Consider the following 16,252-nt stretch of genomic DNA (forward strand, 5'->3'; position numbering starts at 1 on the left):
GAAAAAACAAGATAAACAATCTATAACAGTTTATCAACATAGTTTTTATTAGTCTTACAGAAAGTGTATGTATGTGCACATGGACAGTTTCCATATTAACATACGATTCTCTACTTTCACAGGAGCTTGCTGAATTACAATGTGTTATTTTATCCATAATCATTCCTATAGGCTTTTTCTTGGATGCGTAACACCATTCTCCGAGCATAAAAATCCCTATATTCCTCAGGCAGTTCTTCAAGTGTTTTCAAGGCCCTGTCCAAGATCTGTATAGCTCTAGAGGCTGCTGTGGGATCTTTATTTCCGTAAGTGTCACTCTTATCATAGGACTCAGCAGGAAGGTGCTTCCAAAAGACATTCAGTGCCACTCCAAATTCCTCAGAAATTACATTGTGGAACCACAAAGCTGTAGAAAGAAGAATGTCTAAGATGAAATTTAACATCTGAAACTTTCAGATGACTCATAACAAGTGTCAGAATCACCCAAACTAAATCTAGTAGAGGAAAAGCCTCAACTACTGTTTTTTGGTTTTTTTACAGGTATTCATCCCTGAATATATGACAGTGTGCTAAATTTAGTAAGTTCTTCACGATGTTTGTGTCGATCCATAACTTCACACAAAAGTAACAATTGCTGTAGTATGAAGAGATGCTCAAATGTAAGCAAATTACAAGCATGTGTAGGATGCAAATAAGACATCTTCCCTCACTCATCTCTACTCTGACTGCAGATACCTGTTTTCATAGATTTAGTCCCTAACAGATTGTTCAAGCATTAACGTAAACCACCAGCATCAGCCAGATCACCCATGCAAGTTGCTAATGTTTTCACAGTAAAATCATGAGGCTTTTCAATTGAATCATCATGCCTGTGGTAAGGAAGCAAAGACATTTTTGCCTCATTGAGTACTTTTTATAAGTAAGTTTAATATGGTATATTTACCCTATTTCAATTTTAAGCTAAAAGACTGAATGCCGTGCTTATTGCAGCTTATTGCTTGTATGTGCTGAAGCTTATTCTGAGAAATGAACAAGCAGTTTCTTTCAGGTTAGGAAAAGGAGCTGCTTCTACCTTCTCCATGATAACAACACACATTTCTCAAAGAGCATCTCCTTTTTTCAGCAATAAGCATTCTAGAATGCTGACAAAGCTAGCACCATTCTCTGGACTCAGAAATCCCTATACTCCCCAGTCATGTATAAGAGTGCTGAGCATGTCTTAAGTTTGGACCAGCGCACCTACTGGCAAAGACAAACTAGTATCTGTACTGCACAGAACAAACCAGAAATTATGTATGCTGACATTAGCAATAGTGTGACATACCTTTCACTAACTGTAACCAAGTTTCTAAAGAAAGAAACACAATTGGTAAGTTCAAAATTAAGTAACGAGTCCAAGGCTAAGAATCTATTCCAAATCTTCCTAAAAACCTACTGCCTTCTTGTTTACTGGCCTGTTTATATTGCTCAGATAACATGAAAAGGAACAAAATAAGTATCTGCCACAAGCTTATGATGAGTTAAAATAAACAATGAGTAGGAATAGTTCAGTAGGATTAATTCAAATGCCTTCCCTGATCACCAGAATTGTCATCTCAGCCCAGAAAGCAGCTTTGTATTTTCTCCTTGTGCAGAAAAATGATTAGGATTTGTCTTTCCATTCCCCAAAGGCGATTATAAATATCTAGAAGGTCCAATAACTCTATCATCCATAATTCTCATCAAATTACGTGCCTCACAGTTCTTAAGTACCAGAGCTACAGAAGAACAGAAATTAACTCAAATTCTGTCATTAGAAAACTGAAGTCACTGAGGTAACTTCAGATTTCACAAGTTGATTTTATAATGCTGATCTATTAAGACACCAAGTCAGAAGCATACATTGTAATCTTAGGGAAGGTAGGATTTGTACGTAGATATAATAATACCCTTTATTAGGCTAATTACTACAGTTGGAAGAAGTAGACGAGTTTTGCCAGTGTCTTTAGATGCTCCTACTTACAACACAGAAATGCTTTAGTAACCTCTTACCATCCCTAGAAATGAGAAATTGCAAACAAAACATAGTCAGGAAGTATTTGTTACTTACCTGGAATAAATAACACATCTCCTGCTTCCAGAAAACATTGATAGCGCTTGGCTTTCACAAAAAGGGGATATTTCTCTAAGTCCGGGTTGTCCACATCCAGCACCTTTGACTTAGTACCTAGGAAAGTTTTCAGAAGTAATGAATAAACGTTCTTTCTTTTCCAAACAAAAACAAAGCATTATCACATTGCTGGAAATGGCAGTTCTTGAATCAACTTTAATACTGGTTTATTGTTCCATAACTCTTCTACAAACCAGGCAAACCTGATGGCACTCCTTATTTACTGAAAAGACATATTCTTCTGTTGTCTGTATCTCCCTTCTTCTGTTGCCTATACCTCCCCTGTAACTGCAACCTTATTAACACTAAAAGATGCTTTCCCTGACATTTAAACCACCATTTTGAATCCAGAGCGCTGTACTCCTCCACAGTTAGGTGCTGAAAACAGAACCCAGCAAAGCTGCCGTGCTCCTTTGCAAATTTCTTAACCTGCCCCACTGACCTGATTAGCAAACAGCATCAGAATTACGGGCCCAACTGACTTCTTTTATATCAAGCTGTCTGTTAGTCATTTTTTTTCTACAGTGCAGCACCTGTGAGCTGGAAAGGCAACTATGATCACCAACCTCTGAACTAGATGATGTGACATAACATACCTGATAAATATAAATACGGTGCATCTCGAGGACTATACAGAACAACTCGTTTTTTCCCTGTTACTTGGATTAAGAAGTTATCCATTACCTGGAACGAGCATAGTAAGAGAGATGTCAGCCAAGAGTTAAGAATTATTACATAACCTGCAACTAATCTAGAATATCATCAGCTCAAAAAAAGGAATTATTAAAATCTTCATATGTTAAGAATTAGCTAAATGAGCTTCCCCATATAATTAATCTAAAAAACTCAAGAATGCAAGTTACTTTATTCCTTAGCTGCATGTTCTTGACAAATAGTACATTTGGCAACACAACATTGCTTTCCAACAACTTTGTTTTTTTCCCTAAATAGGAATCAAATTGTTCCATCTTAAAACACAAACATATAAACCAGCAAAACAAAATAAAACATATATGTGGAATTCCTTTTCTTTTTCAATGTTACCCCTACCTCATTTTCCTGACTTTCTATTGATAAAGGATTCTTTTTTCTAATTATAATGCAAAAGCCTGTTTTTGTTATAAATAAATTTAGTCAGAATTGCACTGCACAGTGTTAGAAGACAATCTTAGCTGGAATCTATTGCATTGCAGCAACAGACTGCCCAAATCATTGTACAATTACCAACAATCTGGCTATTAGAATAAAAAAATAAGGTAATCTTCAAGACAAAAATGTTGAAAGTTACTGTGTTTTAGATTTTTAACTGAAACTCAAAACAGTAAAAAAAAAACCCAAAATCAAACAACATTTAATCTTATAAGTATGGAATTAGACAGTAAGATATTATGCCCACACAATACATCTATTTAAAATTCACTGTACCACTGAAAGCGTTTAATTTATTTTAAAACATGTGAAATTTGTCATTAACAGATCTTAGAGATTTGTACCTTAGTATCTCAACTCCGTAATGCCATCTGCAACATTTTATGCTAAACACATGTATTACCTACATCATAATGTGTCCATAACTGTAATCCAGCTGAGCTGATGCGGAAGACACTAGAGAAAAACTGTTCCTTCTCAAAATATTCTGGAATCTGAACATCTTGTGCCAAAATAGGAAACTGCTTTCTCATATCTGCAATATCCTGAAACAAAAAGGACGTAACTCTTAGGGAACCCTAGATGCACATTAGAATAAGGGAGCACTTCACTATCATTTCCCATCATATGAAACATGGGGCCACAACGTCAGCACTGGCTGAGGCAATGCTTTTTGGCAGTCACCATTTCAGCGTTGACTTGGTCAACGATAATAAGAGAGCCAGAGAGGTAGTTTGAACTGTGACTGCTAGAAATCACTTTGAAGAAGCAAGAGATCATCAGAAATCCTTTTATATTATTTTAGAACAAAAACTAAACACTGGGAGGTGAGGAGTGTACTCTTCAGTGATGAGCTAAGCTCTTGTATAACAACTATTTTAGACACTTAGGTTTAAATATTCTGACCTAAATCCAGTCAGATTCATAGGCCAAGGGACCATAAACAAATCGCATGCCTGTACTATGCAGCCAGTGGATGACAACAGGCTTTTTAAAGTATTCCTAAACTGCGACTTTACGATATTAGAACTGTAATCTCAAGTAACTCACCTTCCGAGCATCTTCACCCACGGATCGCAAATAGTACTTTTCATCCTGAAAAGAACACAAAAAGAGAATCGTTTTGGTTTTTTAATAAGAATTACAAATACACTTAAACAAAGAGCCTGTATTTTCTCATTAATCTAATGCAGGGCTTCATTGAAACATGGTACAAAAAAAATGGCATTTACAAGTGCAGGTACTTTGTTATATTGCCTTTACCGCTCCCTGCTGTTCATCTCAAGAAACGGGAAAAATAAGTTAATTGACTGAGAGTGGAAGAGTGAAGCAGAGGGAAACTTGTCAACTGCTTTAGCATTGCTGTTACTGAACGGATTCAAAGCAAATGCAGATTATAACAAGTTCTTCAGAACACTGATGCAGGAAGTTACTTCAATTAGCTTCAAAACCTACAGCACCCTACGTAGCATAAAAGGTGAAAAGCATGTCTGCATTCAAAAATGTTTGCTAATCACACCTATCTGAAAAATCCCTAGTTTGAACACTGATATGTAAAGGTAGCCACATATCTGCTACTCACAAATTATGTTACAATAAATCTGTATTTGTATTTTGTTAGCAAACACAATCAAACTCTAAAATATCTTCATGACATTTTCTTGCAAAACATGTAAATGATACAGTTATTTTTCTAAAGCAAGGTTTGATGTCTCAATTTTATGCTGGAATTTTTGCTCATGTAAGCAGATTTGTTAACAGAAACAGGACCACTGAAGTTAACCACACCATACACATATAAAGCAATTTCCGAGAAAAATTGCCATCTCCCCACATTTTTTCCCTTGGCTCCAAGCCACACAAAACAGTTAAAGCTAGCATCAAGTGCTTTACTGGAGTAAGACTTTAAGTTACAATCAATCATTTTCCCCTCCATATACTGGCAAAACAACCGACAGAAGACACTGTGACACTAAGGAAATTACCTCAGAAAGAAAGTACTCCTTGTGTTTGACTTCAGCTGCTCTTTGTACAAATACATCAAAAGGCAGAGTTCTGAAATATAAATATTTAAATTTATACGATGATCAATGTAACAACCTATGGTCTAAATGCCACATTTAAAATCATAAGCTCTCTTACCATATCTAGTATAACTGAAGATGCAATATGCTGCCTTTTTTTTTTTTTTTTTTAAAAACATGGTGACTAATCAATGTTTGCAGTGGATGTTTGAAAAGTTCGACCGAGATACAAACCTCTCTGCTTTAGTAAATTGTTCCAATGTATATCCAAATGGAATCACGTAATTGCTGAGGCTGGAAGGCACCTCTGGAGAACCTCCAGTCCAACCCAGGCTGACCAGCACAGTCAACCACCGCAGACTGCCCAGGACAGCATCCAGTTGGGTTTTCCATATCTCCAAGGATGGAGGCTCCATAACGTCTCTGGGCAACCTGTTCCATTGTTTGACTACCCTCACTGTAAAAAAGGCTTTTTTTTTTTTTTTTTTTTAAATAATTTAAATAGAATTTCCTGTATTTCAACTTGTGCCCATTGCCTTTTGTCCTGTCACCATGAACCACGGAGAAGAATCTGGCTCCATCTTAACCCAGGGTTAAAAAGAAAATATCCTAAAGCAAAATCTTTTGTGATCCTATTATCCCTTCTACCAGAATACAATCTGGACCTGACAGTGCTTAGACCACTTCTCTAACCATTTTAGGCTTTTTTTAAGAGCCAAATACAACAACCACTGAAGTCAATGGAAAAACAAACAAACAAAACCCAATCCTCTGACTTCAGTTGTACTGTTACATCATGCCCATTTGCATTTAGTACTGAAGAAAGTGAGAGCACAGCTCCATGACAGCTTAAACTGATGCGTGCTGGTGCTGCCGCAGCTCTGCCCTTGCTGTCTGCTCTAATCGTCCCATCTCCTCCCTTGTGCTAGCACTGCCGCCCATCTGACCTCATGGTGAACCTGCTAGCAAAGCTAAAACAGCAGAAAAACATTCAGATTTCTGCAGCGCATCACAACATGGCTGAATGAGTTCCAGAACCAACACAAAGACAGGGTGGGAGCATGCAGCTTACAACAGGAGTGCAGTACTACTCACGTGCATCAGTTTAAAATCATGGAACTGCGGTGCTAAGTCCTTAGTGTTTCTATTCTTTTAGTTCTACTTACTCTCCCTTCATGTCAGAATGAGGGGCTTGCTGTGGAAAGGCTCAAAGCTTCCTGAATTTCAAATGAATTAGCTGAAAGTCCTAACACTTGCTATAATGAAGCACCATCAGAGCACCTCCATACAGCTGTCTACAAACCTGCTAAAACTAGCACGCCAGATCAACTGTATGTGAACTCACAGTAAGACATATTATAATAAGAAACAAAATAAGAGTGGTGAAAGGAAAATACAGAGATAAGGCAAAGTCATTCAAGTACAACCTAATTTCAAAGATTCAAAAGTTCATTATGCAGTGAGCAGAATATAGGTGTTTTTTCCCCTGAACAACAGGCTCCGCTCATAGAGAATTGGAGCTTGTTTACACTTAGAGTGTATGTTCAGCCTTCTTAAAAGTTTTAACAGACTGAACACATCTTGTTCCCACTTATGGAAAACAAACAACAACTGAAATAAAGGCATTTACCCTTGAAGAGCAACACAATGACTGGGATAAGATGAACTCTGAAGAAATGTTTTGGCAGCTACATGAGAGGAACTTCAGAGGAGATGAAGAGTTTACGTGACCCACACCAAGATTAAAGAGGTGGTGAAATATGTGGTATCCAGTAGTTTGAACATTCTGCGAATTGCACATGCTGACTTTGAAAGGAGCTTGGGTTTAATTAGTAACATCCCTCTAGAGTGGAATAGCCTGCCTGCCAGATGCCAGCATTCTAAGAGGTTCAGACACATGGTGAGTCAGAAACTAGCACTATTCAGTAACATTTGGGTTTTTTATTAATGCCAGCAAATACCAGGCTCGAATTTCCTACAAGAGTGCACTATCATAATATCTTTATAACACTTTCTCATGCCATCACTTTTAAGGCCCTGTTTGGCCCGTCCTTTCAGCCTGTAGTATTTATTCAGGGTTTTGAGATATTTGTGGAATGAAAAGGAGAAATCAAGGACAGCACTTTGATACGTAATTTAAAGTTTTCAGCTTCAAACATACGCACCGTACATGTGAAAGTTACAAGCGCATAGCTTTAAATACAAGAGGCCTTGAATGAAGTACCTATACACAAAGTTCTTACTGAGGAAATCCATCTGTGGCACTGCAGAAACATGAATCTTTACTTCTTTAGATCCTTCGGCTTGGCTCAAATAATCTACTGTCCATTTGGTTGTGCAAGTGCCTAGTTCCATTCCTTTCAGCACTACTGGCTGTCTCTAAGGAACAAAAAAAATTCAATGGTAAACTGCTCGTAGCATCCACTGGAAAAAAAATCAGAATTCGTTTCTCAAAGTACACACAAACAAGTCAGCTGAATACCAGGACCCACTACACGAAGTCACAACTGATTTGTTCACAAAGCGAATCAGAATGCTGAACGTAGAAACAAAATGCAGTAAATCGTGGGGCTGTTTCTCTATTTACTATATCCTCTGTCCTAGTGGAGTAAGGAAAGATATGGAGAGGGAAAGAAAATTTTAACACTCAACTTTGAGCTGGGGCCATTGAGAAATCTAGCCATGCTAAGGAATAGTTTTAGTCATACTAGCCAGAGCCCAGCAGAAACCAGACAAAAGACCATAGAGTTATGGTGTAGACTGTGAGCTATGGTGGTGCTATATGTTCTCAGGAAATAAGCTCTTTCCAGCTATATTAAGGCTCCTTGATGCTGAGAATGCACAGGTTTCATCCAGAGCGCACAAAAAAATGAGTAGAAAGACACTTCTGCTTTGAATTGGGACCTCGGAGAAAAAAGGAAGCAGCGATGACAAAGAAACAAAACCAGCAATCGCATGGGTTTTTAAGAAGAAGAAAATGAGCCTCTCAGCAGCTCGCAGCGGGTTTGCCTGCGGGAGCCCCGTGCTCCTGAACTCACACGCGGTTTAATGGATCGCGATACCTCTTAGGAAACGCACAGACCCCAAACCTGCGGCTTGTCAGCGCTGGCCCTGCCACAGGCCTCCGTGCGGCCCCAGCGGGGCCCCGCTCACGACACCCGTGCCCGCGCGTAGCCAGGGCGGGCAGCTGCCCCGGGCCCATCCTCCCCCGCGTGGCTGCGGAGCGACTCCGGGCCGCTCGGGTGCGCGGGGGCGGAGGGGAGAGCAGCAGAGCCGTACCCGGGGGTAGATGTCTCGCAGGAACTGCTCGCGCGTGACCGCTGCCAGCCGCGCCACCGGCGCCACCGGCTGCTCCCGCCGCTCCATGGCCGCTTCCGCGCCGGTGACCCGCGTCCGTCTCCTGTTGCTCCCCCGCCCCCCCCCCCCGGAAAGAAGAGCTCGCGCAGAAACGTTCCCCCCTCAGGGTGCTCCCGGTATGCAAGGGCCGGGGAGACAGCGGATTCCTCCCTTCTCCGGAGGGCGGGTCCCGCGGTGACCGCGCGCTCCTCTGAGCCAGCGCGAGCGGAACCGCCGGTCACCCGGACCGCCACCGGCTACGGAGGACTCGCCGCGGCGAGGGAACCAGCGGCGGCGGCTCTGTTTCCCGCGGAGCGGGCGCCCCGGACGGACGAGCCGGGGGGCGGAGGGGGACATCGGCTATCATGGCGCTGCGCGCGGCTACCGGCCGCTGCCGTTGGCTCGCGCGCGCGCTCGCGGCGCCGGGGACGGCTCGGGTCCCGCCGCCCGCCGCCGCTCCGGCCCCGGCCCTGTGTCCGGCCGCGCTCCGCCCGCTCCGGCCCGCCGCGCGGTTCGCCAGCACCGCCGGGCAGGGGCCGGAGGCCGAGGGTCCGCAGCGGCGGGTGGTGGTGGTGAGGATCACCAGCCCCTTGGCCTGGCTCCGCACCCGCTTCTATTACCTCCTCATCCGCCTCTACTTCGACCAGGAGTTCAGCATCGAGGAGTTCACGCGGGGGGCCAAGCAGGTGAGCGCCGAGCGGGCGGCGGGGCTTGGGTCACCCGGCCCGGCGCCTCAGGGAGGCGAGAAGGGCCCGTCCGCCGGCCTGAGGGCAAGAGGTGCCCGAGCCGCGCTGGCTGCGCCCAGGGCCGCCCCGCTGAGCCTCCCCGGGGGGGCTGCCGTGCCCGGGTTTGATTTCACAGGCGGACCGGGTAGCGCCTGGATTCTCTCGTGTGTAAAATAGATGGACTTCCCCACTTTGGGCTCCGGGTACCTCATTTCTGGAGGAAGTGAGAATAACCGGAGGTGCGCTTTTCTTCAGGCTTTTCTTGGTTTCTTTTCCCAGACTGTGGAATTTAAATGAGCTGTTTTAGCCATCCCCCAAAGTAATACGAAGAAAGGTCCTTCCGCGTGTTCTAGAGACTTTAAGCAGAAATGTATTGCCTCGTAGCCGATTTTCCTAAAACGACAAAGCTTAGGCAGGCGTAGAAGTGGTGCATGTATTTGTTTCTCCAAATTTATGAACCCAATAAGCTCTGTCAATGCAATCTGTCAAAGAGGTAGTGACCTCAAAGCTAATCAAGTAAAAATTATAGTTACCTGCTGTGAAACTTCAGTTATGGTATTTAATTTAAAAAAACAAACAAAAACCCAACCCAAACCAACACGCCATATGGTAAGGGACAAAATATTAAAGTGCTTAAGATCAATTCAAGAGACAAAATAACCCTACACTGAGTTAGTTGCCATGCCCACAGAACCACCTGTTTTGCCTTATCCTAGTTTTTTTTGTTTTTACTTGCTGTAGAGTCCTAAACACTCTGTCAGTATTTCACAAGTACGCTACCTGAATATGTAGAGGCACTATTGTGTGTAAATATACCTGCAAAATTGAGGGGAGAAGGGGAGTTGAGTTTCCTGAAGTTTAGAGACTAAACCAGATTTATGAAGAAATTTTATAAACTGGAGTTTCTCTTTTGACTAAAACCAGGAGATGAGCTGAGAAAAGGGGCAGGAGAACAAAATATTTACAGGGGAAAAAAGACATAGACTGACTGAATTATCAAAAAGAGAGTAAAACCAACTTATATAGATTACTGTAATGCTTTTTTTTTTTTTTTTTTTTTTTAGTAAACACGCAAGTGAATGCATAGCTATCAAAAGGTTTGATGCTTTAAAAAATGAGAGACTGAAAAGAAACCTTATGTTTTTATCAGTTCAGGAAATCACTCTTTTTAATGCTGGAGGGCTTGCATTTCAATGGTGCTATACTCTGCAAACACTGAAATCTTAAATCATGGAATAGTTGGGTAGCTTGCCACATAATGATGGATTTCTCTGAAAAATAGAAAAATAAGCCAACTTAGTGTTATTGGTTCATGTATTTCTCTCTCTTTTTTTCTTTTTTTTGGTAGGCTTTTTCTGTTGTTTCAAAGCTGCTATCTCAGCGTAAACTTGACCTGCTGGATGAACTTGTATCAGCAGAGGTAAATGCTTTTTATCTCTTATTCTAGCAATTGATTTTCCATTATGAAGTCACGTGTATTCAGCCTGTCATTATCTATAAATACTGCCAGTTTGGTTTAATTTGGGAAAAACAGGATAATGCAGAACAGGGCAATTTTGTCCTGCAGCTTTTTAATGTTTAATTTCAAGGCTTGAAACTTAAAGTTACTGTATTTAAAAAAACCCAAAATATTCTTGCCATTGTGCATAAGGACCAATTGCCAAAAAGATTGCTGGTGTACCAGAAAGGATTGAAAGGCAGTGGGTTCTGCATGGCAGGTGGAATTGCATAGCTCTGTTGGTGTAGGCAGATAGCTGACGCTTTTGGTCTGTGCACCAGAATGCAGATGAGGAAAGGAACTATTTTGTGCTCATCCCTGCTACACTAGTACATTCCCACTCCCAAGCAGATCATACAGCCAATTACTGGTTACTGCTGGAAGGCCTCAGTTTTACATCGTGGTCTCAGGGATGTGGCTGACCTGGCTAGTTAAACATCAGTGCTGTGTGTTCTGTGTTTTTATGAATTTTTAATTGCCGAAGTTGTCTTGGCCTTCCCAGGGGACGGAGGTAGCAGATGCTTGAGAGTCAAGTGCAGGAGATACTTCAGGTCTATGTCTGCCTTGTTACTGGATGTCAGCTTGGCCTGCCCTATTGCCACCAATGCCTTTGCAGCAAAAATTTTGGTGCTGTTCTAGTGCATCCCCACTGGACAATCTTGCCTCCTCTCTCTGAGCAGATATAGCAATAAAATGTGAGTTTGTTTCTTATAGTTGTTTTGAGCATCTCCTCTTCCTCAGCTCATCTTAAATTCTTCAGGTGATCAGGTTAACATTGATCCAGAGACCTCATGTAACCAGAACATGTAGCGGATGAGGCTGTGATACCACACTACTTTGTTGTTGCTTTGGCCAGCGAATTTTATACCTGCAAAACGTACTAGAAACAACACCTTATAGTGAAGATCGCCTCTTGCTTCCATGTGACCTCTGGATTTGTTTGTTACTAAAAAATGGCAATTCAAGTGAGGCTAAAAACTGAGTATAAGTGAAAAATAAGTGCTGCGCAGCTTCATCCTTCCTTCTGACGTGTCTTTCTCACAGAATGTTTGAGGTGATGCCTCTGTTCAGTTTGTGCACCACACCCTTTTTCTACTTAACACAGCTGTGTAGGTTTTAGGACACTCAAATACTACGGATGTGAATGCAATATGGAACTTAAGTCCCAGAGCAATGAATTTTCAGTCTTTTCTGATTGTGTGTAAACTTCTTCTAATGAGAATGCGGATCACAAAATGGCAAAGATAAACCTAGTCATAACAGAACTGATTTTCAAAGAAATTTGTGAACGATAATGAAGAAATAATTGAACGAAAAGCTAAGAAATACACAGTGAGAAAGGCAGAGTGTAAGTATGGTTGTGGAAGCAAGCTTAACTGGTATTTTCTGGGCTTACCTCCCTTGCTTTGCAACTTCTGTTTTGACACTACCTTTTCTAAACATTTTTAAAAATACTTTGTTTTCATTGATTTGAGCATTAAATGGATCTTTTTTAATATCACTGAATTAGGATTTGGGAGTGCTCAAACTTCCCAGTGCTTTTTCACTTCTGCTGTTGTGTATGTTATACAAATGTTTTAGTGATACAGCTCATTTTATTAATTGCAGTAGAAAAGATTGTTACTTCGATTTCCTAATGAAAAACTGACAGTTTTTCTGAATTTAGGTACTTCAGGTGCTGAAGGAAAAGCTGTCTTTGCTCCCTGACAACCACAGGGATGCTTTAGCAGCTGACATTGATGCAATCATGTACACAACAGAAGGAGATGTTCGCATTTACTATGATGATGATGGTATGTTTAGAATTCTAAAACATTTCAGCAATGGGCAGTCTTATTTCCTGGTTTTGCTACGAAGCAGGCCTTCTCCTTGCAGATGTTGTTTTGAGTACTGTTGCTCGTTCCTTGTTCTTCTGTTTATAGTTCATCTATATATAATTCCCAGATTTCCTTTTAAACCAGAACCTGAGAGATTATTCTTAATAAATCATGGGACTGTTTTGACTTCTGTTTAGGTCTTGCCCACTACGCTTCTTTTGTAATTTCAGACTTTTACATTATTAGTCCTTTAGCAATCTCAAACCACTCAAAAACAATTATTCTACTATATGCAGAAAGCTGTTGCTTCAGCAATGAAAACATATCTTCCAAGAAGAATAGTGAAGGCTGGATAATGAAATAAATTTTGCTATCTTCACTTCTATTCTGCTTTCATGGAATATGCTTTATTCTAGGACTTCTTGATTATTTTTTTTTTAAGCTAGCGATGAGCTCAAACAAGTTTTTCTTCTGGTTAAATACCAGCATTATATGCTCAGTTCACTATCAGACACAGTTGGCATGGTTTATAATGTAACCATGGGTCTTCCAAAGAGCATTTCAAATTGTCAGACATAGTAAGCTTTTTTCTTGTTTTGGGGGAATAGGGAATTTTTTTTCTCTTAATTAGCTCCCCTGAGTTTCACCTACTCTACATACTTTTGTAGTATCGGTAGTTGGCTTTGGACCTTGTGGTAATCAGCTTTTCTTCATATGGTTTGATTATGTACAGTGTCATGCAACCAGCACTCATGATAAAACACATACCTTTCTACAGAATGTATTTTTAATGTTGCTAAACAGCATGAATATAGCTTTAAATAGCTTTATTGGTCACTATTCTATCATGCGTTCTTTATGGCTGAAGTCAGCTGCCCTTCCAGTGTCTCACTAGAATGTATGCTAGATAGCAAACAGGAGTATTTAAGCAATGAGAAAAATGAGATTTACCTTATGCTTTGATTTATTTCCAACAGGAAGAAAGTTTGTTAGTATCCTGATGCGTTTTTGGTATCTGAATGGTGCTAACCTACCTGATGAAGTACCAGGTGAAACCAAAGTTTTCCAGATTGTGTTTGGAGATGAAAGCACAGAAGAGAAAAGACATCTTTTAACAGCAAACTATGAGTAAGTTTACTTGTTCGATTTTTTTTGGTGGTTTTTTTTTTTTTTTTCTTCCATGTACACAGGCTAGCTGTGTGGAAAGCAGTTTAGGAACTGAAAGCATTCACACTGTGCCAGTGCAGAACTTGGTGTGTTTTAATTTACCTTGATGCTAATTTAAGTTAGTTCTCATCCAGCTTTCTAGTTTTTATTCTAGGGCCAAATTTTTTTAAATACCCCTTCAAGTCATTATATTATTACCTTGCTTGTGAGTTGAGATTAATGAGAGCTCTCTCTCTCAGGAAGAGCAATAGCTAGAGCACTGAATGAGATTTCTGATCCTTTCCTATACTGCTCCTGCAGCTTTCAGGAAGTAGGTCAACATCAGTCCTTGTTTCCCATTTCTTGCAGCACAGCTAACAGCAATGAAGTCAAGCCAAGCAGTCAAGTGTGATGCTGTTGACTTGTCACTTCCTGCACAGAAGTCAGAACTGCAATTAGCTGAAAAAGTAGCTCATGAAGGAGGAAATTTTTGAGCCAAATGCTTTCTGCAGAAGGGCAGAACAAAGCAGGCATCACCTGGTGTTCAGATAATTCATACCACTCTGATCCAAGCCCTCAAAGCACACATTAGGTAGATGGATTCTCATAGAAATGCTTGTAAATAATGTCTGTATTAGTGTACTGATCGCAGAGCAGTGCAGAAACATCCGCACAGTTGGCAAAATGTACTGAAAATAACATTCTCAGAAGTTGGAAAAAATGAGGGGTTTTGTGAGACAAATGCAATATAATTAATGGCTTCTACACCATGTTTGAAATGGAGAGACTATGGGGTCTAGATGATCAGGAGTTCTGAAACAAAGGAAATGCTCTGAGGACACCAGTGCTTTTTGCTTGGGTGGATTTTTGTGGATCCATCCCTTAGCCGAATTCAGCATGGTTTTTACAGTTGGAGTCTTCTGAAGCTCCATTAACCTCAAGAACCTCCCCTGAACGCCCTAAATACCTGTTCCTAAACACCTAAAGTATGTATTCCTTCTGTTGTTTTCAGTGCTAACCGCAAATGGGCAAAGATACTACAGGCCTTGGAAGCCTAGTGTTAAGTATTTGGGTGTCTGGAGAAGACAGGTTCCAGGAGTGGATTTGTGTGTAATTGCAAAGCACTGAGGTTATACTGCTCTTGTCCACAATACACCGGTTACTTGGGAGCATGAATATTCAGCTTGAAGCTCAGACTTATCTTTAGATGACAAGCAGTCAAAACTGACATGCTCAGGGAGAAAGACATTAACGACTACAAAAGGAAGACACAGATTCTTTGAAAATAGGGATGGATGTTTTCATTTTCCTATCAACAGCTGCGTAGTTTTCTTTCAGGGAGATTCAGTGCTACTGTTAGCTTGATCTTTGATGTATTTCTGAAAACATTGATTTGTAAAGTATAGTTCAGTAAAAATGAAAATTTTCAGGTAGAATGCGTAGCATGTGATTTCCCTTTACAATGCAGTTACCATCCCATTAAACGAAACCCTTTATTTAGAGATGAAGATCTGCCACAAAGCTATATGCATAGTTACTGCTATGAAAACTGAGTGCTTTCTTGGTATCAGCATCTTTACTGTTGCTGCTTAGTCCTGTCTGTGGGATCCGAACCAAAATACTCTGAAGTCAGTGCACTTTGTTCCTTACTATAGAATTCCATTTTGGGGCACAAGCATCAGTTTAAGGAGGTTTTACAGGGATAACTTTGAAGTAAAATATTTCTTCATGTTTTCTTGTTGGAGTTAGTAGCTCTTTCAGGATCAAGTAAATTTTAACAACTCTTCACTTACTGTCTTTTTTTTTTCCAGGTTCCAAAGGGAATTTACAGAAGGAGCAAAACCAGACTGGACAATTACAAGGATTGAACATCCAAGGCTATTGGAATAAATGCCTTCTACAGTCTTTTTATGTACCATTGTAAATGTTGTGATGTAACAAATATCAGGCTTTTTTGTCTCTCTTTTCCCTTCCTGCCTTCTCCTTCAAAAGAGGGATGAATTTTGTATGTTTGATTTCCCAGAATTGTTTCTGAAACTCACACTGTGCTGTGGCATTACAATAAAGCCTTTTCCCTGGAGCAGGCTAGTACAAGTTTAATTAGTGCTAATGCTCGTCCAAGGCATTTACACAGCACAGTTTCACGCAGGCTGGTATTACAAGTGTGTCAACTTCTTATATTCTGAGAAGAAATGGTATTACTTGAAGATAACACTTTTATGGCTAGTGGCCCTTCTGAGTTATTTTCATATGTTTCTTTTTTCCCCTAGGGACTGTACAATATATAACTGAATAATATGCAAGATGAACTAGAGGTAGATGGACTTCTTAGATTGTCTAGCCTCAGCAGTTCATTTTGAGGTAATCTTGCTTTTGAATATATTTGGGATTAAGAAAGTTAGAGCCAT

The 16,252-nt window shown here is 40.6% G+C and overlaps 2 protein-coding genes across 4 annotated transcripts; one reads left to right on the plus strand and one right to left on the minus strand.

The window, feature by feature from the left end:
- Positions 1 to 23: 23 nt before the first annotated feature.
- Positions 24 to 9,419, minus strand: TYW5 (tRNA-yW synthesizing protein 5). Of its 2 annotated transcripts, none has more exons than XM_075756273.1 (8): positions 9,279 to 9,419; positions 7,547 to 7,701; positions 5,284 to 5,353; positions 4,349 to 4,393; positions 3,706 to 3,843; positions 2,746 to 2,833; positions 2,090 to 2,206; positions 24 to 406 (listed from the first exon to the last, which is right to left on the minus strand). In XM_075756273.1, the coding sequence occupies exons 2-8, from the start codon at positions 7,675 to 7,677 to the stop codon at positions 150 to 152; spliced, it is 846 nt and encodes a 281-aa protein (XP_075612388.1). In that variant the 5' UTR covers positions 7,678 to 7,701; positions 9,279 to 9,419; the 3' UTR covers positions 24 to 149. The 2 variants fall into 2 exon arrangements, with proteins under 2 accessions (XP_075612388.1, XP_075612387.1); XM_075756272.1 differs by lacking the exon at positions 9,279 to 9,419 and adding an exon at positions 8,602 to 8,742.
- MAIP1 (matrix AAA peptidase interacting protein 1) lies at positions 8,790 to 15,924 on the plus strand. Of its 2 annotated transcripts, XR_012836036.1 has the most exons (6): positions 8,790 to 9,344; positions 10,732 to 10,803; positions 12,548 to 12,674; positions 13,676 to 13,826; positions 14,214 to 14,436; positions 15,656 to 15,924. XR_012836036.1 is itself a non-coding variant. In XM_075756274.1 (5 exons), the coding sequence occupies exons 1-5, from the start codon at positions 9,024 to 9,026 to the stop codon at positions 15,732 to 15,734; spliced, it is 750 nt and encodes a 249-aa protein (XP_075612389.1). In that variant the 5' UTR covers positions 8,800 to 9,023; the 3' UTR covers positions 15,735 to 15,924. The 2 variants fall into 2 exon arrangements, 1 of the variants encoding a protein (XP_075612389.1); XM_075756274.1 differs by lacking the exon at positions 14,214 to 14,436 and having other exon boundaries at positions 8,800 to 9,344.
- The last annotated feature ends 328 nt before the right edge of the window (positions 15,925 to 16,252 follow it).

This window comes from Balearica regulorum, chromosome 6, assembly GCF_011004875.1.
Source record: "Balearica regulorum gibbericeps isolate bBalReg1 chromosome 6, bBalReg1.pri, whole genome shotgun sequence".
Taxonomy (NCBI): Eukaryota; Metazoa; Chordata; class Aves; order Gruiformes; family Gruidae; genus Balearica; species Balearica regulorum.

Excerpts from the sequence above, each read along its gene's own strand:
- TYW5 (XM_075756272.1), bottom strand. The coding sequence starts at position 8,688 with ATGGAGCGGCGGGAGCAGCCGGTGGCGCCGGTGGCGCGGCTGGCAGCG. Across the intron at positions 7,702-8,601 it reads TGCGAGACATCTACCCCCGG|AGACAGCCAGTAGTGCTGAA; the intron begins GTACGGCTCTGC and ends TTTGTTCCTTAG. Across the intron at positions 5,354-7,546 it reads AGTAAGAACTTTGTGTATAG|AACTCTGCCTTTTGATGTAT; the intron begins GTACTTCATTCA and ends TTTATATTTCAG.
- MAIP1 (XM_075756274.1), top strand. The coding sequence starts at position 9,024 with ATGGCGCTGCGCGCGGCTACCGGCCGCTGCCGTTGGCTCGCGCGCGCG. Across the intron at positions 12,675-13,675 it reads CATTTACTATGATGATGATG|GAAGAAAGTTTGTTAGTATC; the intron begins GTATGTTTAGAA and ends TATTTCCAACAG. Across the intron at positions 13,827-15,655 it reads CTTTTAACAGCAAACTATGA|GTTCCAAAGGGAATTTACAG; the intron begins GTAAGTTTACTT and ends TTTTTTTTCCAG.